This window comes from Thrips palmi, unplaced genomic scaffold (assembly GCF_012932325.1).
Source record: "Thrips palmi isolate BJ-2018 unplaced genomic scaffold, TpBJ-2018v1 HiC_scaffold_4, whole genome shotgun sequence".
NCBI lineage: Eukaryota > Metazoa > Arthropoda > Insecta > Thysanoptera > Thripidae > Thrips > Thrips palmi.
The window spans coordinates 2373531-2396394 of record NW_023144631.1 but is presented as its reverse complement, the minus strand read 5'-3'; the positions used below and the strand labels follow the sequence as shown (position 1 = coordinate 2396394).

At 40.7% G+C, this 22864-nt stretch overlaps 6 protein-coding genes across 10 annotated transcripts in view; 3 read left to right on the top strand and 3 right to left on the bottom strand.

The window, feature by feature from the left end:
• The window catches only part of LOC117649725, a 76520-nt gene extending 72367 nt beyond the window's left edge, over window positions 1-4153 (top strand). For both annotated transcript variants that reach the window (XM_034392709.1, XM_034392710.1), the window contains exons 4-7: window positions 1012-1213; window positions 1294-1449; window positions 1523-1696; window positions 1961-4153. In XM_034392709.1, coding sequence (XP_034248600.1) covers window positions 1012-1213; window positions 1294-1449; window positions 1523-1696; window positions 1961-2139 — 711 coding nt within the window. In that variant the 3' untranslated portion in view covers window positions 2140-4153. The remainder of the gene's footprint in view (window positions 1-1011; window positions 1214-1293; window positions 1450-1522; window positions 1697-1960) is intronic.
• Window positions 4154-4244: 91 nt separating this feature from the next.
• LOC117649730 (rRNA methyltransferase 2, mitochondrial) lies at window positions 4245-5601 on the bottom strand. 2 transcript variants are annotated; one of them, XM_034392716.1, is made up of 4 exons: window positions 5567-5601; window positions 5095-5220; window positions 4861-5000; window positions 4245-4775 (listed from the first exon to the last, which is right to left on the bottom strand). In XM_034392716.1, the coding sequence occupies exons 1-4, from the start codon at window positions 5584-5586 to the stop codon at window positions 4333-4335; spliced, it is 729 nt and encodes a 242-aa protein (XP_034248607.1). In that variant the 5' UTR covers window positions 5587-5601; the 3' UTR covers window positions 4245-4332. The 2 variants fall into 2 exon arrangements, with proteins under 2 accessions (XP_034248607.1, XP_034248606.1); XM_034392715.1 differs by lacking the exon at window positions 5567-5601 and having other exon boundaries at window positions 5095-5435.
• A 461-nt stretch (window positions 5602-6062) lies between these two features.
• Window positions 6063-11798, top strand: LOC117649723 (NFX1-type zinc finger-containing protein 1-like). The gene is made up of 13 exons (XM_034392705.1): window positions 6063-6153; window positions 6257-6405; window positions 6606-8739; window positions 8823-8983; window positions 9054-9275; window positions 9348-9550; window positions 9628-9986; window positions 10064-10207; window positions 10276-10450; window positions 10558-10822; window positions 10901-11063; window positions 11148-11312; window positions 11396-11798. Exons 3-13 carry the CDS (start codon window positions 6619-6621, stop codon window positions 11477-11479), a joined length of 4062 nt encoding a protein of 1353 aa, XP_034248596.1. The 5' UTR covers window positions 6063-6153; window positions 6257-6405; window positions 6606-6618; the 3' UTR covers window positions 11480-11798.
• Window positions 11373-16625, bottom strand: LOC117649724 (protein KIAA0556-like). Of its 2 annotated transcripts, none has more exons than XM_034392706.1 (16): window positions 16312-16625; window positions 16139-16198; window positions 15574-16049; window positions 15237-15496; window positions 14956-15153; window positions 14742-14879; window positions 14508-14648; window positions 14268-14412; window positions 14075-14171; window positions 13800-13962; window positions 13562-13718; window positions 13312-13479; window positions 13071-13210; window positions 12894-12995; window positions 12679-12815; window positions 11373-12599 (listed from the first exon to the last, which is right to left on the bottom strand). In XM_034392706.1, the coding sequence occupies exons 1-16, from the start codon at window positions 16350-16352 to the stop codon at window positions 12470-12472; spliced, it is 2553 nt and encodes an 850-aa protein (XP_034248597.1). In that variant the 5' UTR covers window positions 16353-16625; the 3' UTR covers window positions 11373-12469. The 2 variants fall into 2 exon arrangements, with proteins under 2 accessions (XP_034248597.1, XP_034248598.1); XM_034392707.1 differs by having other exon boundaries at window positions 13312-13476.
• Window positions 16626-16846: 221 nt separating this feature from the next.
• On the top strand, window positions 16847-18050 carry LOC117649726 (methylglutaconyl-CoA hydratase, mitochondrial). Its single transcript, XM_034392711.1, has one exon. The coding sequence runs from the start codon at window positions 16967-16969 to the stop codon at window positions 17870-17872; it is 906 nt and encodes a 301-aa protein (XP_034248602.1). The 5' UTR covers window positions 16847-16966; the 3' UTR covers window positions 17873-18050.
• On the bottom strand, window positions 17887-22831 carry LOC117649727 (monocyte to macrophage differentiation factor). Of its 2 annotated transcripts, none has more exons than XM_034392712.1 (6): window positions 22611-22831; window positions 21944-22108; window positions 21754-21841; window positions 21523-21680; window positions 21186-21438; window positions 17887-21107 (listed from the first exon to the last, which is right to left on the bottom strand). In XM_034392712.1, exons 2-6 carry the CDS (start codon window positions 22054-22056, stop codon window positions 20934-20936), a joined length of 786 nt encoding a protein of 261 aa, XP_034248603.1. In that variant the 5' UTR covers window positions 22057-22108; window positions 22611-22831; the 3' UTR covers window positions 17887-20933. The 2 variants fall into 2 exon arrangements, with proteins under 2 accessions (XP_034248603.1, XP_034248604.1); XM_034392713.1 differs by lacking the exon at window positions 22611-22831 and adding an exon at window positions 22359-22493.
• Window positions 22832-22864: the final 33 nt, after the last annotated feature.

The following is a 22864-nucleotide window of genomic DNA, read 5'->3' as shown; positions in this document are numbered from 1 at the left end:
CTTGTCGACGCTCCGCGCGGCTCGGCGTGACGGGCGCGGCAGTTGGATCAGGGGGGCGAAAAAGGAAGGGTACCGTTCCATATTCGCCGGACGGGTGAATAAAAAACGAGAAGGGACCCATGCGGCATTTGGAAGCGAGGCGGGGCGAGGCGGGGCGAGAGGGAAAAAGGCGCCAAATTGGCGGCAGTGCAGACAGGCATGCCGGCCCGGCCCAGCCCGGCCCGTCGGACCGATCGGCAGCGTGACCCAAAGAGGACGCGGATCTTTGATGAAATAATGGGCCGACAATGGCGAGAGCAGCGAGAGCAGCCAGCTTTCTGCAAGTTCCTTTTGCACTTTGCGTCGCTCTGCGCTTGAAAGGCCCTTTGTGCACTGCACCCCTTCCCTGCCCTTCCCGCCCAAAATGAAAGCGAGCGATGAACGCAACGCGTACGTGTGTTCGTTCGTTCTCTTTCTTTCTTTTTCTCCCCCAGTAGTGCTGAACTTGTCCTTCCCTTTGTTGCCGGCCAACTGAATTTCCCATCATTCGGAGAGCGCAGGCCGGATTAGCCTGTGTACACTGTGTACGAAGGGAGGGAATCCGGCGCGGCATTGTCCCCAGAAGCGGCGCCGCCTCCTTCCCGCCAAAACTGTCCACGCATGCGCCGCCGCGCCGCCGAGTTTGGCGGGAACGGGAACGGGTGGCGTGACAAGCCGCTACTCCAACTTTCCTTCAGCACCATTTCGGAATCCAATATGAGGCCTCCGATTGTCTGCGATGCCTGATAAGCGACACGAAGGCGGGAGGGGGCTGGGCCAAGAGCTGGGCGAGGTTAGGGGCGGGGTCTCACGGGGAAGTTGATCCTCATCCCGGCAGTCCCAACAGGTATAGCGGGGTGGCGGGTCGCCCCTTAAGGATCAGAGCAGACCGTGGATTAGCCGCAGCCCGAGTGGTACTCCCTTTCGGTGTTCCGCAAGAGAGCCAGTAAAAGTGAAGCCGGCCCTCGTAAAGCCTTCCCTCTCTGTCTCCAGGTGACGCGGTCCGACCCGTGCGAGTTCTGCGTGTGCCTGGACGGCGAGGTGTTCTGCTGGTGGCAGGACTGTCCGCCCTCCACGGCGCAGGGCCCGTGCCGCGGCCGGCCCGCCTTCAGCAGCTGCCAGGACGACGCCACCGCCACCGCCGCCTCGGCCACCGCCACCTCGGCCACCGAGCAGGCCTCCGCGGAGAGCGACGGTGGGTGGAGTGGGGCCTGGAGGGCGCGTGTACGAATTCCGCGACCCCCTCCCTCACTTCCTTTTGTTTGTTTTTTCCAGATGCCTCCCAGAATGAAACCTCGACTGTCTCCGCCACGCCGCCTGCCGCCACGGACACCACCTCGCCGTCGAGGGGCCAGCAGGGCCAGCAGCTGCAGACGACTGGCGCACTGCAGGACCCCACGACGAACCCGCAGCCCGCCGTCCCCGGACTAGGTAGTAAAGAAAACAACTTCCATGAAAAATTAACCGTTTTCAGTTTTTAATGCGAAACGTTTTTCCCTTTCAGGCGATCAACCTGCCAGCTCCGGTACGGAAGCGGCCTCCGCGGCGACCGGGCCCGACAACAACGGCAGCGTGCACGACGGCCACGCCGCGTCCACCGCCGCCAGCGCCGCCAGCGCCGCCAACACTACGACCACCAGCGTGCCGACCACCACCGAGCTCATGTGCCACGTCCTGGGTACGTACGCCACGCCTCACGTCAACGGCGAGCCCCGTGCTGGCTATGCGGTCCCGTCGAACAGGGCTGCGTCCGGGACTGCCTACCTGCCAGGCGCCCTGCGGCGAGGATGGCGTGCGCGGCAGTCCCCGGTGCGGTTCCGCTGTCTCTCTCACACTTAAGAGGCGTGCCGCTAGAGTGCGAGAGAGACAGAACGGAGGAGCGTAGGTGAGCCACTCCGACTCCAGCCCCTCTCACGTTCCCCGTCTGGTCTGCCTTCTCCAGGATCGAGCTACCGGGTGGGCGAGGTGCTCCCCCGCGACACGGGGTCCTGCCTGCAGTGCGAGTGCAGCCCCGTGGGCCGCGTCACGTGCTCGCCGAAGGACTGCCTGTCGGTGCGCGAGGAGGAGGACGTGTACCAGCCCGCCAGCAGCCTGGACATGTTCGACGTGGACAGCTTCTAGACGGGCAGCCGCCACCACCTCCACCCTGCGCGACAGCGACACAGCGACCACCTCTGTGACACGCGGCGCGTCGCCCCGTCAACAATGTGTGGCTGTGTGCGTGTTGTGAGAGAATGTGCGTGAGAGTTTGCGTGCGTGTGCGAGAGAAAGGGAGAGAGAGAAAGGGCGAGCGAGAGAGAAATAGTAAAAATGACCCAGGCGGTGGAACTAGATAGTAGGGTCGATCGTCGCCTTGAAACCCCCCACGGTGCTCCTGCACCATTTAAGTGCCTCACCAATCAGAGATGTAGAGAGGGTGCGAGAAAGTGCGTTAGTGTTGTGTGTCTGTGTGGGCGAGAGAGAGAGAGAGAGAGAGAGAGAGAGAGAGAGGGTGAGAAAGAGGTGCGAAAATGAAAAGGGAAGAGAGATATGGGGGAGAGGCTCTCATCAAATCCAAATCTCATATCCTACAAATTTGTATTGCCCCTGTGATTAAATTCCTGTAGCTCCTTGCTTAGTGGGCCACCTCCAAAACGCTTAGAAAAAGCTGTCTATCAAGTCACTTTGTTACAACGTATCTATCAAAAACTCTATGTACCATTTTCAAAAATATCTGTAAAAAGGAAAACTATTGTAATGATCCCTCTAGCTTTCGTAATTTGTGTAAGCCAATGCAACTTTGTTGTTTATTGTTGAGACAAAAAGACAAAAAGGGTATTAATTGATCTATTTGCAATCATGTAGCACAGGGACATCAATTAGGAATTTACTAAAGTTATCACATACTCAATTTTTTTTTTTTTAAAGGAAAATTATTGTGAAAACTGGAAATAGGGGAAATAACATCAAACAAAATGAAAATTTGCTGGCCTAATGTATGATGAAGAAAGTTTTTCACAATTCTGAAATTTAGATGTCAGTGATAAAATTGTTACAGTTATTATTCTTACTGCTTTCTTACATCATCATTGCATAGAATTTTGTTTTGTTATTTTTTTTCTTAGACTGCTTCAGTTTTTTTTATGCAATGTGTGTGTGTTTATCCAAAGAGTGAGTGAGATATAGAGTGATACGCTTGAGGATTAAAAAGAGGTTGAGATAACTTTAAGCTAATACCTAATCATCATTTTTAAGCCCACATATCTTTTGTTTTTCTCAGTCTGACATTATCTTAAAATTATTTGATTGATGTGCAGAGCAGAAGTACCCATCATTATCATCACTTTGTCAGAACCAAGTTACATATCGCATGGCAGAGGTATAAAATGTGCCCATAAAGAAATTTCCTGTCTACAATGAAAGGAAATCAAGACAGTTTCAAGTGCTCTAGACAATAAATAAAAATGATGCAAGCCATGGTAACAGAAAATTTCATGTTTAGATTCAAAGGAGTGGCACATCATGTGACTTCATTATTCGTAGTCTCATTCATTACTTGTGTTGGTTTTATTGAAATGGGTGTTTAGGCATACTGCAGCGTTATTGTTAACTTTTTCTTCTCTCGCATAGGGCCTATACTGTGTATGTGCGGTGTGGTATACGTGAAACATGATTCTGCTGGCAGACTAGGAAAATATTTTATGGGCACAACTAAATTTACCTCCACCTTAAAGCTTATTGTGGCATTGATTCTATGCAGATACTGGATAATCCTTAATGTAGTTCTCTCAAGAAGTTTTCTGAAACTATGTGATATGTGTGAAACAAATCTACTCCCATATTGAACTGGATAAATAGAGATCCAGCTCCATCCTTTTCCCCTTTATCTGGCATGGATTACTTTGGTAAAACAGCTTTAGTTTATCAGCTGCCTTTCTTAGGTACTTTTGCATTTGTTTACAATGTCTTCCACAGAAGAACCCAAAGCATTATACCATATTATTAAAAATCTTCATTCACTGTTTTTTTCCTCTCAGCTGCTACGTTTGATTAATGAAAATCTTATCAGAAGTATTATAGTAGTATGAAAAATGTTACATGTATAGGTTTACCATTGTATAAGTTCTGAAAAATAAATTGGGATTCGAACATATCACCATTACTTCATCAATCTTTAGTAACAACTTGCTCTTTTCTTTCTCTCTTACTCTCTGCTCATTAAAGACATTAAAAAAATGGTCTGAAAGTAAGGCTGTTTCAGTCATTTCTATATTTTTACAAGAAAATAGTTGACAGAGAACAAGACAAACAGAAATTAAAATGCAGCTCTAGTAACTATTGTGAAGGACGAGCCTTCAAACCCTTAAAGCCCTGACAATAGAAGTAAATTTCAGCTGAGTCCTTACGACTAGCTGGAGGTTTTACAATATGAACTGTTTGGTAAAAACGCTCTAATTCATTCATGAGATTTTGCATTTGAGCTCCATTCCAAATTTTGGCTAGAAAGGAACCTCCTGGCCTAGACACTTGAAGAGCAAATCGTAAAGCCTGAACAACCAAATCGATTATTCTTTCATGATCTAACACTGCAACACCTGTGGCATTTGGAGCCATGTCACTCATGAGCACATCTACAGGCTTTCCATTCAAACATTGTTGAATCTTTTCCTGGGTGCTGACTTTGGTGAAATCCATGGGACTCAACAATATTGTTCCAGGAATGGGATGAATCCTTATCAAATCAATGCCGACCACTGTCCCAATGTCACTATTAGTATCTGAAAAGCCCATCAATGAAACCTCACTTTTAAAAAAGACAAAACAGTTTCTTATTGACGCAATTAATTACAAGTAGTCAGTTACCTTTTCCATCGGCATTGCAGCGTTGGGCAGCCACTTGTGTCCAGCCTCCAGGAGACGCCCCGCAATCAATAATGATGTTTCCAGGTCTCAAGAATTTAAATTTATCATCAATTTCGATCAGCTTAAATGCACTTCGACTCCTTAAGAAAACAAAATAAACAAACGAACAACTTGCAAAGGGAAAGAGTCATTTTAAAACTGAAACCAATGTAAAATGAAACATCGTACTAATACCTGTAGTTTTCAAGTCTTGATTTCTCCACATATGGATCCTTAAGCTGCCTTGTAAGCCATTCCTGAGAACTTTTCTTGCGACCTTTTAAATTAGTGGGCGTTTCTTTGAAAAGAGTTCTGCACGTACTAAAACAACGTAGGTTAGGTTTAGTTAACATTGTGTGAGAACTTCGAACTAAAAGTTGTCATTTGCTTCTGAGGCAAAAAGTATGCGCGACAATAATACTTTATTCAGCTGAAATAAAACTTAAGGCTCCATTCACATAAAGACAAGTAAACCACATGGCAACATCTAAATAAACAACAGCAGAAGCAGACAACACACACGACCTCGAAATTTTTCATACGAGTCTTTAATCGGGGTAGAAGGATTTTGCCCCACTCCGACTCACTGCCACTACCGAGGCCGAGAAAGCTAAGGATTGTAAGAACGCTATAAGATATGAGAGGAAATGAATTTAAATTGTATCACTTTCTTAGTATTTTGCTCATAAAAATGAACAACTTAAAGGACTACTTCGTGGAGCTATTTGTTTCGAAACAGATGGAGTTCCGTACTACTCCGCTGTCACCGTGTCTACCAATGTTTTTAGTCAAACAACACGACCACACTATGCAAAAGCAATTTATCACTGAACATTTTCTACAAATCTATAAATATGGATTTGTATGCATTAAAAAAATCATACAAGCAAAGCCACTGTCTAGCATAATATCTACAAGAATAATAGAAATTTAACGTTTGTACAGTTGGCATGAGTCCTCATTTCCGGCACTATTTGAACTGCAGTAAATGGGGAAACGAAAATGCAACTATTTGTTACAGGTCCCAAATCTACTCAACTTTCAACTTTTTTTAAACGTGGTGCATTGTAACAATACTCTATAAACCTTTCTGTTCTTTTCTACAAACACTCTAAACTACATCAAAGTTTACCATTTCCCGTTTTTCTGTTTCCTTTGTTTCCGGTAACTTCCAACCCTGCGAGCATCCTGAAAGATAGGCAATCCTCAACACAACCTGTGGAGTCCCGAGTCACGACGACCAGTGTCAAGAAAGTAACGTGAACTATTTTTTTTTTTTTTAAATTTTGAATCTATTTGTCCGCGGATACCTCGGACTTATCGTAGTTTTTGTTTCTTTGAAATGAAAATTTTATAGGTATTTACTGGATAGTTTGGTTAGCAAGTGCAGAAAACTTGCGGATCGTGGTGGCGGACCAGCGATCGCAGAAGGCACAACGAGGCATTTTGGTGCCTCGCGGAAATGAGCTATTCTGAATGAAGTTTTTAAATCCACATCATTAATAGGTAAGCAATGCGATGATTCCCCTAGACTTTAGCATTCGATCGTTGCTGTCAGCGGTGTTTGGTTGCTTCTTTGGCATGTCAACGCGAGTGATCCCATTTGACCTGTCACTGATCAGTTGGCTGACAATGATTTAATGATTCACTGTCCACCTTGTAACTTTACTGTGGTTTCATTTTGGAAATCTTCCTTATTTTTGCAGTCTATTTTATATCATGAATTCGCAGACTCTGCTTCAAGATCTCCATTTTGATCTGGGCAGCTCTGATAGTGCTTACGTCTCAAAACCAAAACGCTCTGTTAGTAAGGAACGAACATTTCTGTATGAGTTTGTTGACCGATCACTAAGGACTGCAAAGTGGGTTGCAAATTTGCACAGTAGACAGAGGAGTTTGAGCACTGACAGCTATTTTGGTTCAGAGTCTGTTTGTGATAAGCTGAAGAAGAGTTTCCTGAAGCCTCGCACTGTAACCGAAGAAGAATTAGAAGATCTAAGATCAAAATTAGCAGAGATAAAAATCAAAGACTCTGAATTCTGCCTGGAGGATCCAAAGTTAAAATGTACTCAAGGAAAAATCTTACATGCTGATGACAGTAATGTTACAGAAGGTGACATTTGTTTTATTTCTGAGCATAATAGGCCTGTAATGCAAAGATTCAGGTCAAAAACTGTGCCTTTGTTTAGTTTTAATAATGAAGCGAAAAATGGATGTGTGTGTGAGAGTTCAGATAAAAATGATAAACAAACGGATGAACTTGGCATTTCATCCATTCAAATCATCAAATTGAAGCAAGAGCTTTTCACCTGTAATAATGCCCCCGTACAGCCTCTTGATGAGGGGTGCAGTGAATCAGAACCAAAAGATGCAGTGAATGAGCAGATTTGCCAAGATGCTGCCTTAGCTTCTATTCAATCAGTTGACTTGATAAAGGATTTATGTTTGGATGAAAATCGAAATCTGATTGCTTCTGCTGATCTTGAGAGGCAGGAAGAGTGTAATTCAAAAGTAGAAAGTTTGTCACACAATTTTCGGTGTGAAAGTGTCTTTCCCAATCAATCTGAATTAAAGGGACCAAGAAAACCTTTTGACTTGAGACCCAACAAATTAATCGGCCTGTATGAAAATGAAGAGGATTATTTGAAGACACATTTTTATTTGCTTAAGGAAGATTTTATTGGACCTCTGAAGGAGGGTATTAATGAGTACAGGAGACAGCTAAGGAGAGGCAATGCTCCTGTTGATGTTCGAAATTTGAAACTTCACCACAATGTGTTGGTAGTTGAACCTCACATTAAAGAGGACAGGCTTGGTCTTGTAATAGATATGGGCTTTCCTCTTAGTGAAAAAATAGGAGACAAAGACTTTATGGATGGGTCTCTGGTTCTTATCACACCCAACCATTTTAAAGATATTTTTGTTGGAACTGTATTCTCTCGTAAATTTGTATCTCCGTCAGGTCAGAGAGAAACTCGTAATCCAGGAAAGAATAACAGAAGACCATCCAATATTTTAATGGTGCAATTGCATGGAACAAGTCATTTTGACCCAGCTCTCAAGCACCGTAGAGTGTTGCTGGCCGAATCTCAGACTTTCTTTCAGCCCTACTATTATGTCATGAAAATTTTTCAAGGCATGACACATGATGATTTGCCATTGAAAGAATACATTCTGGGCTCTCGATCTAATGGTGGTGTTGAGTGTCCTTCATACCTACTTACGGACACAGAATATACACTAGAGGACAATTTTAGAGTTAAAGTAATGAGTGATGCTTCATGGCCTGATGCTCAGGTGCTAGATGTAAACGACTCTCAGCTCAATGCATTGAAGAGAGCCCTATCAGAGAAGCTGGTTTTGATCCAAGGGCCACCTGGCACTGGGAAAACATACTTAGGGTGCAAAGTTGCTAAAGCACTTCTGCAGAACAAGCATGTCTGGAATAAAGGCGGCAATCAGCCTTTGCTATTGATGTGTCAAACTAATCATGCTCTAGACCAATTTATGGAATTGCTTCTACCAATGTCAAGAAATGTGATTAGAATTGGATGTCAATCCAAAAGTGTCTTGTTGGCACCCTTCAATATCAGAGAATGGCTCAGAAGAAGGCGGAGCAAAGCAGGAAAACAATCTGCTGTCGTAGATTTAAAAAAGGATCTGAAGACATTGTCAACAAACATTCAAGTTTGCCAGATTGAGCTCAAGAGGGTAGCTTCCTATGGTATTGTAGATTTTCAAACTCTTGTCACCATGGGAGCCATGGATTTGAAAAGTGCAAGCTGTTTCATAAATTCAGAAAATTACCTGATGTGGCTTGAAGGTGCCAAAAGTGATCAGGTGAGATAAATATCATTTTTCACTTCCAATTTGGCCCTAGCATTTTTCCTCTTAACAGCCAAGATTACTATTGTACCTTGCAGGCTTCCTTTGTTTCGGATGATCAACTGGCGCAGGAAGGAAACACTGGTAAATCAACTGATTGCTTGGTTCACAAGAAGATGCCTCCTACCTCACTTGAGTCACAAGGACTCAATACTTACAGTAATTTCCCATCCTCTTTAAATGAAGAAGCCAGCTCAAGGTATGGTTTTTCAGATACTGGTATTAATGAAACAATATTACTCAATAACTTACTCATGTTATTTGTATAGCGCAATGAAGAATATTCATATAAAATATCTCATTAGTTTATATGACAATGAGAACACTGTAAAAGAACAGCCTAGCAATACATCTGCAGAACCTGATCGTAAACTGTTGGAAGCAAGAATCCGCTTTTTCAAACATTGCCTTTCTGAATCAAGTGAAGATTCTCATGTAACGGTGAAATGTCTGTGGACAGTTGCTCCCAATAATCGTTGGGGTTTGTATAGGTAATTTTGATATTTGCTCTCTAAAATTGCCTTTTGAGGGTGCATTATAATTTATCCTATTGTATGTTTTAGGTCATGGATTAAAAACCTTGAGAATGTGTTGCAGTCACATTTGCAGTTGTTGGAAACTCACTATCTGTCATCATCTTCTGCCTATGCTGATTTAAAGCAGTTTGAGAAATTGGAGGTGATGCGTCAAGCTGAAATTGTTGGCATGACCACATCAGCTGCTGCCAGATTATACCCAGTGCTATGTGAACTGCACTGTCCCATTGGTAAAAGTTTACAGATTTTATTTTCAATCCAATTTTTATGAAACTCTGCTATAATTTTAAATCTTATTTATTTGTAGCACTTGTTGAGGAAGCAGCTGAGGTCCATGAGACGCACATCGTTGCTACCATCACAAAGCACTGTCAACATTTGATACTTCTGGGTGACCACAAACAACTCCGACCACGTCCAGCATCATATGCATTATCAAGAACACATTTTACAGATGTGTCACTGTTTGAGAGGCTATTGTTAAATAAAACAGTTACTGTCAACACACTACTCACTCAGCATCGTATGCAGCCTCAGATTTCAGCTTTGATTAGACCTAGTATTTATGCACAATTGTATGATCACATGTGCACAAGAAACAGACAAAATATACTAGGCATCAAGAAAAATGTGTTCTTTTTCTCCCATCGGTGGCAGGAAAAAAAGGTATCGTACTTTTATGCAAAGTCAAAATTGCATCTTTTCATCTCTTAACTAGTGTGTTTTGCACATTTTCCTCTCAGAATCTGCTCACTGGAAGTTACAGCAATCCTGAAGAGGCCAAAATGGCTGTGCAACTAGTAAGGTACCTACTAAGGGAAGAGTATAATTCAGATGATATTTGCATTCTAGCAGCATACCGTGAACAAGTGAATGAACTTGAGTCTGTGAGTATTTTTTAAATCTTGGTATTTCCGCCAAAAAGACACCCTTGCATAGATTTCGAATTTTGCAGAATTGCAACATGTACCCTGAACTAACTGGCATACGATGTCTCACTGTGGACAATTTTCAAGGAGAAGAAAGTAAAATTGTCATTTTATCTCTTGTTCGCAACAACTCTGAAAATCAAATTGGATTTCTTAAAATTGAGAATCGTGTTTGTGTAGCTTTATCCCGAGCACGCGATGGTAAGTTACTAGATTCATAAGAGATTTCTACTTTGCAGCCTTAAACATGCAACCCTATTGAATTTATTTATCAGTGGGTAACATTCCTTTGTAAATTTTCCTTTCAGGTCTATTTATGTTAGGTAATGTACAATTGCTGTCAAGTAACAGTGAATTGTGGATGTCAGTTCATAAGGTGTTAAAATTAAATTCAATGGTTGGTCAGTCCATTCCATTAAGCTGTAGCCGGCATCCACAGAAGCAAAGAAATGTTTGTAAGCCTGATGACATCCCCAAATACGTATGTCGACAAACCTGCTCCTTTAAACTGGCCTGTGGCCATCTTTGCCGCAGAAAGTGTCACCCTAATGATTCTTTGCATTTGAAATTCAGGTGCTGTAACGTTTCAATTATTTTAATGACTCAAAGTCTTAGAAAGTTCATGACTAACACATTCCTTTTTCATTCAAGGTGTGAGGAGCCCTGTGACAAGACCTGCGCATTTGGTCACAGATGCAACAAGCTATGTTTTGAGGAGTGTGGGGAGTGTGAGTGCATGGACTGGAAGCACCTCGCTTGCGGGCACTGGGCAGTGATGAGGTGCAGTGTGGAACCCAGCAAATACCTCTGTGAAGTGAGATGCAAACAGTAGTACTGTACAGATTTAGAAATTAGACCAGTATCAACTTGAAGTAATTCTTTTCTCCACTTCACACAGGTCACAGTGAAAAAGCTCATGCACCCATGTTCACATTCTGTAAACTTACAATGCTGGATGCCTTCAGTTTCTCACAAATATTGTCCTAACCAATGCCCAGTGTCATTGAAATGTGGCCACAAGTGCCCAGTGCGCTGCAATGCAGTAAAACATCCAAATCACGAGGTAAAAAAAAGGCTGCTGCCTAGACCCAACCCTGGACAATCTGCCTAATTTCTGCCCTTCTTTTTTTTTTTTTTTTTTTTCAGGTCAGTTGTTGCACTTATGAGGATAAACCACGTATTCTCAGTTCAAAGACCAAGAAACATGGCAAGTCTCACAACAGCAGATAATACAAGATATTGTAGGGCGGAGGTAGTAGACGGTGTATGAAATGTGCTTTGCAAGATATGAGAGTTCATTTTGTGTCAAAATGTTTCACTGCACTTGTTATTCAACTAGTTCTATTTATGTAAAGAATCATATTCTTTCTTCAGCTGTAATGAATATTTGTCAATTGATTTTATTTGCTTAGTAAGCAGTGATTTACATAGTCATGAAATTCGAAAAAAGAAAGCTATGTTGAAGCATCAATGGTCTTGCATTCATCATAATAAGGCAGTAATTGTGAAATATAAATAAGTGAATTAAATATACATTAAAAAGTACTTACAGAGTTTGTAATTAGTTAATACTCCTCTTTATGGATATGCAATGCGTAAGTGGTCCAGCCACATAACTATACTTATAAACGAAAAATGTGCCACATAAAGAAACACCACACAAAAAAAATCTAGTTTGACTTGCAAAAACTTGCAAGCTGTCATTGGTCAAAAGCCTTATTTGGAATAAAAAGGTGGTTGGTCCCACATAAAATCACAAAATGCAAAGTGATTGGGCAGTGCAGGAAAAATTTCCTTTGAACTCCAATCACAAATAACAGGTAAAAAAATCAAAGAGTCTTGGATCATGGAATATTGTTTTTAAAAAAATCATTAGAAAGCTTTTGTATACAACCATCATTGGCCCACATTTTCTGAATGAAAAAGTTTGGCATATTGTTACAATAACACTAAGCAGTCAACTTATTTCTTTTGAAGATTTAAAGAGGCTGTGTCTATATGATTCAAAAATGATGTGTACCCTTTTACAGGTGATTTTTGCACTTTCCTATTGTATGGCCAGAAAGTCACACATGGTCTAGTAAAAAGGCAATTCTTGATACCCACACTCCACCCACATAAGTCTATGCAAAATGCAGCACCACTCATTGTTAGTTAAAAGATGATATAAAATAAGTAAATACAAAAAGTTTGAAATTAAAAATATCACAAAATATTCGGCTATGAAGATTGATACGTGCCCGGCTGCGTGCGGTGCTGCAGGGATGTAAAAGGTCTTTTGGACTGATCTGCAGATTGAGAATGACCACTGGAGGTCGCTTGAAGCCTTGGGCTGACTGGAGAGCTCCTCCTGTAAGAGACAAGAGAAGGTGAAATTTCCATACACACTTCTCTGTGTCAATTTTTACTTAGCTAGATGATAAAATTACCGAGTCTGTGTTTCTGCTTCTCTAGCCAAAAGACTTTGGTCAGCGGAAAATATCACACTTCTATAAGGCACATTACTTCTCTTTCCATCAACACAATCCAAAACTCCATTATAAATAAGTAAATCATCAACCAAAACCTGAAAATCATATTAGTCTTGAATCAATGCTACTTCATAAAGGCTTGTGTTTCATCACTGGTATTTTAATATACTTACACCAAATTCTCTAACTCCACGACTTGGTGTCTTGGCATAATTCCACAGTTTCAACATTGAAACTGTCATAGCTGTCTCAAACATGATATTAATCCTATTTATCTGAAATGCAAGTAAAAGATGACAAGTAGCAATCATAAAAATAATGAAGGAAAGAACACACTTGACTCTCCATACCTTTCCAGGCAATATAGGAGCAAGCCACATGTGACGTCCGTCAAGAGTCTCATTGACACCATCGATGAGCTTATCTGGGGTTCTAACGTCTCTTGCAGAACCCTCAAGGACATTCACACTTTCAGGATGGGCACCAATATCTAGAACAGAGTTAAAAGGAGAAAAAAGTTGGGAGCTTGTTAGTAAATGTAAAATATTGAAAAGAATAATTCTCGATAGATAAAATATTTTTGAAACTGACTGTGATGTCCTAATGATATTCGATACCCATCAGCATCATAAAGCTCAATACCATTGAGACCAACATAATATGGGTCACCCCAGGTAGAAAAAATAAGTAATGTAAACAAGGTACCAGTAGGGACACCAGTATGTTCATACTCATCTTCAAGCATGTTGGGTAAGACTACTGTAACAGAAATAATTCATATGCAGCCCTTCTTGGTTTCTGAAAAATTGTTTAGTTGGTTGAGAACATAAAAGCAACATACATGACGGAGAGTGAGAAAAATTAGTTCCTTCTAGCATGCTTCCTTTTTCCAAGCGCAAAATTTGTCCAAAATTGTAGTGTAAATTTCCAGGAGCTCTACGTACAGTCAAGACACCACTTTTGAATTTGCCTTTAATTCTCAACTGAATTTCCCTCACCTGAAATAAAAAAGCAAGAAGGTAACAAATTTGAAATGAACAATGGGTGCCGCACTTGTGCTGAAATCAATAGATACTCACCCCGCATGAGGTAAAATCTGGTGATGCATTGTAGTTCCAAACTTGAACGGCAGAGACTTGGTGCTCTGCTCCAATCCTGATAGAAAGCACAACAGGGTGCGATTTGAAATCTGCACTCCACATGTGAGAAGAGTCCATAGTCCAATTTTCCCCATCAAGCAACCTGTGAGAAAATAAATTTATATTCATGTTAAGTGCAAAAGGAACAAACTAGAGATTAATTTCACTAAATATTCCCTCCTTTTAAAATACAGGAATAGAACCCTGGTACAAACCTGTAAATATGACTAGGATTGTCTTCACTTTGAATGTCTTGAGGAGAAATTGGAATCAGAGCACCAGAGGATCCCATTATCTCAAGGCCAGTGAGCCCTAAAGAAAGGTTGTTTTAGTGTTGTTATTTTATTTTTTTACAACTTAGAACAATAAAAAATCTTAAAATTTGAGCAATTAGTTAACAATACTTACCTATGGTTGATGGGTGGCCCCAATTGCTTAACAGGAAAATATCCAATTGCTGTTTAACTTTTTTCTTTGAGCCCCACTGAGAAACCTCTTCAATATCATTTGATCCACTGCCTGGCACTGATGAAGTGAAAGGTCTACTAGATTCCTAAACAGGAAACATGAAAATAAAATGTTTCATAATAATGTAATTCTGCAGAGGAAACTATGGACATAAAGAGACACGAAACGGTTTTTACTAACAGAACAATCAGCAGTTGGAGGACGCTCAAATGGTTGAATTGATGAAATATTACCATGATGATATGATACATTACTGTCAAATGACTTATCATATTTTGATATTAGTTCTAGAATAGCATCATCAGTTGTAAACAGAATTGTCTGGAAGATAATCCAATCACATAAAAAAAGATAGAACATGAAGATTCCTGGGTAAAACACACATAGTTCTGGTTCGGAACTGCTGACACTTACATCACCAAATGCATCAGTACCTCCCTGTATAGTACCACAAGCTCGTGCAATTTCTCCCCGGAAAATAAGTACACCATCAAGAAATATCTCTACATCTTTGGCACCTCTAAATGAATGAATACGTGATTTATTGTAGTTCTGAAAAACAGAAGAATAAAGTGAAGTCTGCAAACATTTTCCAAAAGGGGCATCTTTAGTGTCATTTATTACATACCCATATTCGTAACATTGCAATAGTATATGGGACAGAGAAGTCCACATTTATGTAATGATGGGCACCAGGTGTGAATGGCGCAAGCCACAGGTGTAAATCATCTCTTGTGCGATTAACTCCATCGATGAGATTCTTGACAATGCGTGGATCTCCATTGTACTCAGGAAGAACATTAATGTCTGCTGGCTGGGCCCAAATCTGGAATAAAATTCACTCAAACGTGTGAAAAACAAGACGACATGTTAATGAATAAGATCACTTGTTTGTTAGAAAAGACTTACATGAGCAACTTCGGGTGGTAGACCATCACTTGTAAACAGTTCAATACCATTCAAGCCAAGATAGTGTCGATCACCCCATGTACTGAGTACATCAATGGTGAGTTTACTACCAGAAGGAAGTTCAGGAATGATAAAATCTCTGGGAGATTGAGATGGTGTTAAATCACGCCTCGGGTCCGGCCCTTCACTGGCAGTAGATTTCCTACGATCCAGATGGCTTATAGGCCAGTCTAATGGGCTATCATCTTTTAGGTCAGCATCTGCTTAATACAGAGAGTATAATGATATTAAATGAAAAAACAACAGTTTTTGACAAGGAAAATTAAAGTAAACTGACCCTGATCAGTGGCTGTGATGGTTAGTCTTCCTCTTTGTTTCTGATTAAAAGTATGCAGGACATTCCAGGATTCTTCAAGAGCCTGTTGCGCAAAGGTAGAATGATGAAATGTATCCAGCTGTGCAGGAACCTGAGGTCTTCTGTCATCCACTTCTGCTGATCGACTTGCCCAGCTATTTCTTGCTAAGGTAAGTTGATCTGTTCTATCATCCTCAACTGACTTTCCTGACCTTAGACTATGCAACCACCTGCTTCTGTTGGGCTTATCCCACAAATCTTGTAGTGATAATTTATCCCAGTCAGCACGTATACCACGTAGCCTTTCTCTTCTGGAGCTCTCTTGTCCAAGACGTATATCATTGCGAAATTTATTCGGACTTAAAGGACTATGAGGGCTGTTTCCTGCGGATGATGATGCTCTCCGACCATGTCTTGCAGAATCTCCTCGAAGGGAAAGCAACGTTTCACCATCAGGCCTTGAAAAACGAGTCCAAATTTGAACAAAGCTTGAAGAAAAACTATGGCAAAATGCTTTTGGGCACAACAGGTTGTAAAATCTACTCACCGTAAATGAGTACTTGTGAGAGCTCCTTCGGCAGACGATGGTTGCAATTGCCGCCCATTGCTGTAACAATAAGAAATATGATATGAGTTCACTCAAAGACAGAATTTTTTTTACTCGAATTTACCCACTAAAACACAAAATGGGGTAAGAATGACAAGCCTTCACAAGCATACCTTGATAAATCTTGGAGCCACTTGGGTACTGTCCTGTCCATTTCGCACAGGTACAAATGTCATGACATGATTTAGCTCTTCCTTGGTTTCATCATTTATGGCAGGTTTCAGCGAGGAAAGGGCATTTCAAGTGATGTCAATAATGACTTCTCCTATGTATAACTTTCATGTTTTAAGTCACGTTCTGAAAACTCAAACTTGTCTCACATGATTTGAAGAGTTTTTTCAAATAAACTTAGATATATTCAACAGTTACTCGCTGTTCCTTATTCGTGGTCGTCCATGTTTTGATCAGGTTTTGACTATCAGTTACCATGGCAACGCCTTTGGTAGAAAAAGATGGGGGGGGGCGGGGCAGCAGAAAACCATTGCACAAAACGAGTAGAGTTGGATAAAGTCTTAAAAATATTTTAAAAACATAAATCTTTTACAGTTTTATTGCTTTTCATGCTGAAATATTTGTTATAATCACGTAACGCCTCCTTCAAGTTGTGAAACTCCATCCATTGCGCGTTTATCTTTTTGACGTTGGTAGTAGAAGTAGCAGAAGATACACTGCAGACGACACATGCGCCACGCTGCCAAAAACTTGCGACATCATCCGAATCATCATTATCTGTTGACAAACATCTTTTAACATTTGCATCTTTCAACAATGACTTTGAAGCATTTAGTGCGTGGTGTGACGTTGCTTCAGTTAGCTCGTTGTCATACAGTGTCGTGTCGTCGAAGAATTTCATCAACAAGACAAGGGACGGATGAAGAGAACCTACAGGTGTCTTACCTTGAAGGAGACCTCAGCGGAATAGCGGTGTTCGGATTTAATCGTCCTAAGGCTAAAAATGCGCTTAGCAGAGACTTAGTCAAAAATTTGCTGGACTCACTGGACTCTGTTCGTTTCAACTCAGCCGTCAGAGTTGTCATTCTGCGGAGTATGGTCCCTCAAGTCTTTTGTGCTGGTGCCGATTTGAAAGAACGAGCTACATTTTCCCCTGCTGAAGTGAGTGCTTTTGTCAACAAATTACGTCTCATGACTAATACTATTGAGAATTTGCCCTGCCCTGTCATTGCTGCTCTGGATGGAGTTGCTCTTGGTGGAGGCCTTGAGATAGCCCTTGCATGCGATATGCGAACAGCTGCAGCTTCAACGAAAATGGGTTTAGTTGAGACCAAACTGGCCATCATCCCTGGAGCTGGAGGTTCCCAAAGACTTCCAAGAATAATTGGAGTAGCTAAAGCCAAAGAGCTTATTTACACTGGAAGAATTTTAAATGGTCAGGAAGCCCTAGACATTGGGCTCGTCAATTGTGTTGTTGAACAGAATGTAGACGGTGATGCTGCGTACATGAAAGCGTTATCAATTGCATCTGAAATACTACCAAATGGGCCAATAGGGGTACAAATGGCTAAAGCTGCAATCAATAGAGGAATGGAGGTTGACATAAGCTCTGGATGCTTTATTGAGGAAGCTTGTTACTCCAGATTAATCCCCACCAAGGATAGGCTAGAGGGCTTGAAAGCATTCAGGGAGAAGAGGGTTCCAGTTTACAGAGGAGAATAATATCATGCCTACCATTCTGTGGTTCAATCTCACAATTTCTTTATTCTTCTATATGTTTTGTTATAATGTTGTCTCGTTTCAGTTGAAACCTATCTTGAGACAGGACATCACTTTTTAGATACAATAATCATATAATGTAAATTACTAAGAGAAATAAAGACTGTTTTTCTTATCTTGATTCACAATTTTAAATTTAGTGAAACAATCCTGCCATAAACTGCATATTTAAGGAAAAGTTATACCAGCTGACCAGCGAGAATAAAGCCACAAAGGTGAAAAGAATTCTTTTGAAAGTCAAACACACACACACACACACACGTTTTCCCTTTGGGTCATATGAGTAAAATTCGAACATCAATGAGAAAGCCTATTGATCATGGAGACATTCTACGCTCCCATTTTATAAAGAGTTGAAAAAGGGAGGTCTTGAATTTATGAATACAATGAAATGAAAATAGAATGGAGATTCAGCATGAGGCCCTCTTCTAGACCTTTTAAGTTTGAGTAAGCGACTAAAACAAACATCACGCAAAGAAAAACAAAATCCTAACAGGAAAAAAATCTTATTTGTAATTTGCAAATCTACCATGCCAACAGACAAGCCTTTACAATGAAGTTGTAAAATTTGATAGGTCAAATCAAATCAATCCACAATTATTTTTTTTAATGGTCCCAAACTCTATATGTGAGAAGCTCCTCTACAAAAATGTCAGGTTCAAACTATAACAGCAGTTTTAAACACATATATTCGTTTTTTGTTATAAATTTACACAAACTTAAAGCAACAGAGAAAGAGATAAAAGGTTTAGTAGGCCTCCATAATCAGATACAAGTTACAATCTACAGACTTAGGGCATCAACCATCAAAAACAGTTCCTTTGAACATTGAGTTAGTAGGTACATGGCTTTCTTTACATCACAGACAATGAGCAAGTACACGCTCTCCTACCTGAAAGCATTTGAGCTGATTTGATCACAATATATCAATATCTATGTAAGTATAAACCTCTTCTAGCTTAAGGTGAATGAAAAACACTTGAAAGAAACACAAGGCAAGAAAAGAAATGAGCTCATGAAAATGGTTTCTCACACGCCAGACTTGCAACCTTTTTCACAAAACTGAATGTTGTATCCAAACATCAACTCAAACTGACCTTATAAAATAACAGATGGCAATTCAACAAAGCTGTTCTCGTGGCTGTTTAGAATTATTGGAGATCAGTTGTTCTAACCTTCATTACAAGGTCAAATGAATATATAAAGAACAAGAAGGAAAAAAATCTACAATACTAACACAACTTATTATTAATTCCATTTTTTCCCCTTTTCTTTCATGGAAACCAAAATAACAGAATCCAGTCTCTTAAATATTAGTCAAAAAGAAAACATTTTGTCTTCCAGGGATTTTAAAAAGTTCAAATTTTAGGAAGAATGTTTTTGTCTTGCACAGGTACACTTCAAAGTTGCTCCCCAATCATAGCACTGCAAGTTAGTGTCAATATTGGACCTATACTATAATCAAGGTAAATTTAATGTTCAGTAGTACCCTTTGACATTGAATTGGAGAAGAGGACCGACAGATCAGTCAAAAAAGAAAAACCAATACATGAAGTAGTTTTAGGACTACTTGAACACACTCACTGTTCAGACACATACTAAAATATTGTTCAATTGTTTTTTCCTAATTGGCACTAAATGACATCATTCTCAAATTATTCTGTTCGGTCTTGAGACAAGACTCACAAATGAATTCAGAATTTGAAATATTCTTGTAGCCTTCTGTTTTAGTTGTATATGTAATTCGCTTTAACTATAGATAAGAGAAATGGAGAAAGAAAAGGCAAAATATTGGCACTCTATGTCTTAAACAAAAGTCATCACAACAGTGACAAGCACAGAAATTACAGAAAGGGCAGTTTTGCATTTTACCTACATTCAGGCTGATCATATCTCAAAGTTGGCTTCCTTCCAAGGAACACTTTGGCTAAAAGGGAAAGGGAACATCCCCCATCCCTTCTCCCTTTTTTTAACACCCACTCCAATCTCTGCGAACACCACTGTATCACAACCAAGAAAAAGTAAGAGTATAGTCATTTTCTTTCCTTCCTACCTTAGAACAACTCAGGACACCTACGGACAACAAACACTTTACTACATACCCATAATGTTGGTTAGTTAATTTAAACACAGGAAATGCTCATGGTAACTAAAAAAGAGATAACACACTAGCTGCTTAAGGGATTAATCTTCACCAAAAGAAGATATTGTACCAACTTTACACAGAAGTATGATTGTAATACATTTTCATACATTTCAAAAGGGAACATGAGTATTTTTAATACATGGTTGACTATCGCTTACCATTAAATTCTTGAAAAATTCTACACAAGCTATCGCCATGTTCCCCTTCACAAATTGAGACCATCTGACTATATATGACACACAGTTTGATGACACATGGTCAAGTATTAGGCCACACATTCACTGACTAAAATAATACAGTTCACTGCTTCAAAATGGTTCTGAACCTAAAATAACAATTAACCTTTCCACAATATCTATAAACATGATATTTATCTTTTCTAACGTTCATATATATATTTATAATATACATAAAACAGATTGGCTGCAGAAAAGTGTGATACTTTCTGTGAGAATACATATACACTCCTCGTCTTTAAAAAAAAAATCAATAACTAAGTATAACTAAACTTTTTTTTTTCACTACAACTAATACCACATGGAATGATAATCATTGGCATTGAAAACACCAGGAGTTAACAAGGTATTTGTTTGATATTTTTTGGCAATACTACATTATGCTTACAGGGGAAACAAAACTAGATTTTTCAATGCACAAACACATGCAATTGGCCACTAACACAGAGAGCAAATATAAACACTGTCAATTAGAGATAAATGTTACCCCTATACAACAACATGGGTGTACTAGAACATGCTTCTCTTTTTAGAGTAAACGTGTCAACTCATAATAAAACAACAAAAACATAAACAATGCCTAATATAAGAGAGCCATGTAGTGATAGACAAACTTTCCTGTCTATGGGTACAGGTATTTCTGGACAGCATTGTAATGAGTGGCAGCAGCCCATGCCACCATCAAATGCCAAATGGCATGAGCACAGGGAATGCGCCCATCACATTTAAAAAATGACACCCCAATCAAGTAAATAAGCCCACCAAGTTTCAACTCTGTCAATCCATGGAAATCATCCTGAAAGAACAAACAATGGTATAAAAACCAAAAGAAAAAAAACACACAACTTAACGGTGATACTTCTAGCAGACAAACCTTTGGCATTATAGTTGTTGCAGGAGCTATGCCCATGAAACAGTAGAAGATAGTTTCAAGGGTTTTGTACCGTTCATGGAATAATTGTTGGTACAGAATGCCGCAAAACGCTAGGACCCATATCAACCACCATAGGTGAGAACCTATACCATCAGATGCTACGGGGCCAAGCATTAACCAAGGAAAGTATGAAGCGGCAATGAAGACATAGATCATTGCTCGATCGGTTCGATGGAGGATATCCTTTAAGTACCTGCACATTGACCCACATTAGATTATCACCAATAGAGTGGATTACACAATCCAAATCAGATAGCATTTTGAATCTTCCTTTTACCTGCTAAGTCCACAGAAGTGAACTGTATGGAAGGAAGTTGACATGAGGAATAGGAGAACCAGAGATGAACCGTAGACCAAAGCTGACAGATACTGTGCCCAGGACTGAGAGCGGCTCATCAAGTCCCTTGAAGCCCAAGCACTAGGTATGATCAGCAACTGCAAAGGGAAAGGTATGTCATAAAATTGGTTGTGAAAATGATCCTAGACTGTTTACTGTAAATTAACTTACTCCATGTGTTAAGATATTAGCTACATGTTCGACTGTAGTCGGTACATAGGCCTGATTGGAGAGGGCCGGAGAATTACGCCACTTGACACTGAAAGGAATAAAATATTTCAGATTACTAAAATAAGCGAAGATTTTGCCTTTTAAATAAAAATTAAAGAACCAATATGGTAAAGAAAAATAGAAGTCTTACCAATGCATTGTTTTAAAGATCCAACTCACAGAGCTGGAAGTTGAACCACAGAGACCTTCACAATTATTAACTTTATCTGATGATACTGAGCCGTTTCGAACCTTCATTGTCATTCAGCAGACTTTAGTGTATGAAAACAGTCCTTCTCCAAAGAGGCTGCTGAACCTGATGACAAAGAAAGGTTATAATTTATAGAGTTAATGACAACAACATCAATGACAAGAGCTGAATGCCAATGACAAACATCAGAATCGCAAGAAAATGCAATAAGGAAACCAAACAATAACCTAACACAACCACTGTAAATAAAACATTTCTTCTAATAACGGATGACAGCACGGCTCTTGGCAAAGAGACAACACGAAAACCAAAGAGGAAAATGTAAAGGAATCAACAGCGTAAGGCTGATACTAACGGAAGCGGAATGTTTACTTGGTTCCAACCCCAGGCTCCAGTAGCAGACGAAACTCGTCTGACAGCGTCCCCGCACCACAAACAGCTGAGCCGTCCTGACAGTCCACTCGCCTCGATCCAATTGTGACCATTAAGGCCTCCGTCCTATCACTCTCAGCTGTTCTGTCGCACCCTGATCCGAGTTTCCTGAACCTTGGTCTATTTTGCAACGCCCCACTAGAGAAAGTTTCCCAGCAGACGGACTGGCACTCACCGTGGTGCAGCTCCTTCTCCTTCATTGTGTGGAAATGGGAATGGGCCGCTCGAAAGCCTCGGCAATGTCCTCCTCCGCCTTTGGCTGCCTTTGGCGCCGAGCGCGGCCACAGGTTCACCCTCTCATTACCGGAGCAAAGCCAGCAATTATGCAACAACTGCAGACTGCCTGGCGAGAGGCTGCCCACGGGCTGCCCCTGGCCTAGCAGACGACGCGACGCGACGCCCCTCACAGCCCTGCGACTTGCACCGTTC

Coding starts and splice junctions, on each gene's coding strand:
- LOC117649724 (XM_034392706.1), bottom strand. CDS start 16,352: ATGGACAGGACAGTACCCAAGTGGCTCCAAGATTTATCAAG. Junction 13,963..14,074: donor AATCCTAGTCATATTTACAG/GTTTGTACCAGG, acceptor ATTTTCTCACAG/GTTGCTTGATGGGGAAAATT. Junction 12,996..13,070: donor CTCCTATATTGCCTGGAAAG/GTATGGAGAGTC, acceptor CTTGCATTTCAG/ATAAATAGGATTAATATCAT.
- LOC117649723 (XM_034392705.1), top strand. CDS start 6,619: ATGAATTCGCAGACTCTGCTTCAAGATCTCCATTTTGATCTGGGCAGC. Junction 8,740..8,822: donor AAGGTGCCAAAAGTGATCAG/GTGAGATAAATA, acceptor TGTACCTTGCAG/GCTTCCTTTGTTTCGGATGA. Junction 9,551..9,627: donor TGAACTGCACTGTCCCATTG/GTAAAAGTTTAC, acceptor ATTTATTTGTAG/CACTTGTTGAGGAAGCAGCT.
- LOC117649730 (XM_034392715.1), bottom strand. CDS start 5,252: ATGTTAACTAAACCTAACCTACGTTGTTTTAGTACGTGCAGAACTCTT. Junction 5,001..5,094: donor TCAAGACTTGAAAACTACAG/GTATTAGTACGA, acceptor TGTTTTCTTAAG/GAGTCGAAGTGCATTTAAGC. Junction 4,776..4,860: donor CTGCAATGCCGATGGAAAAG/GTAACTGACTAC, acceptor TGGGCTTTTCAG/ATACTAATAGTGACATTGGG.
- LOC117649726 (XM_034392711.1), top strand. CDS start 16,967: ATGACTTTGAAGCATTTAGTGCGTGGTGTGACGTTGCTTCAGTTAGCT.
- LOC117649727 (XM_034392712.1), bottom strand. CDS start 22,056: ATGACAATGAAGGTTCGAAACGGCTCAGTATCATCAGATAAAGTTAAT. Junction 21,681..21,753: donor CTAATATCTTAACACATGGA/GTAAGTTAATTT, acceptor TTCCCTTTGCAG/TTGCTGATCATACCTAGTGC. Junction 21,439..21,522: donor CACTTCTGTGGACTTAGCAG/GTAAAAGGAAGA, acceptor GTCAATGTGCAG/GTACTTAAAGGATATCCTCC.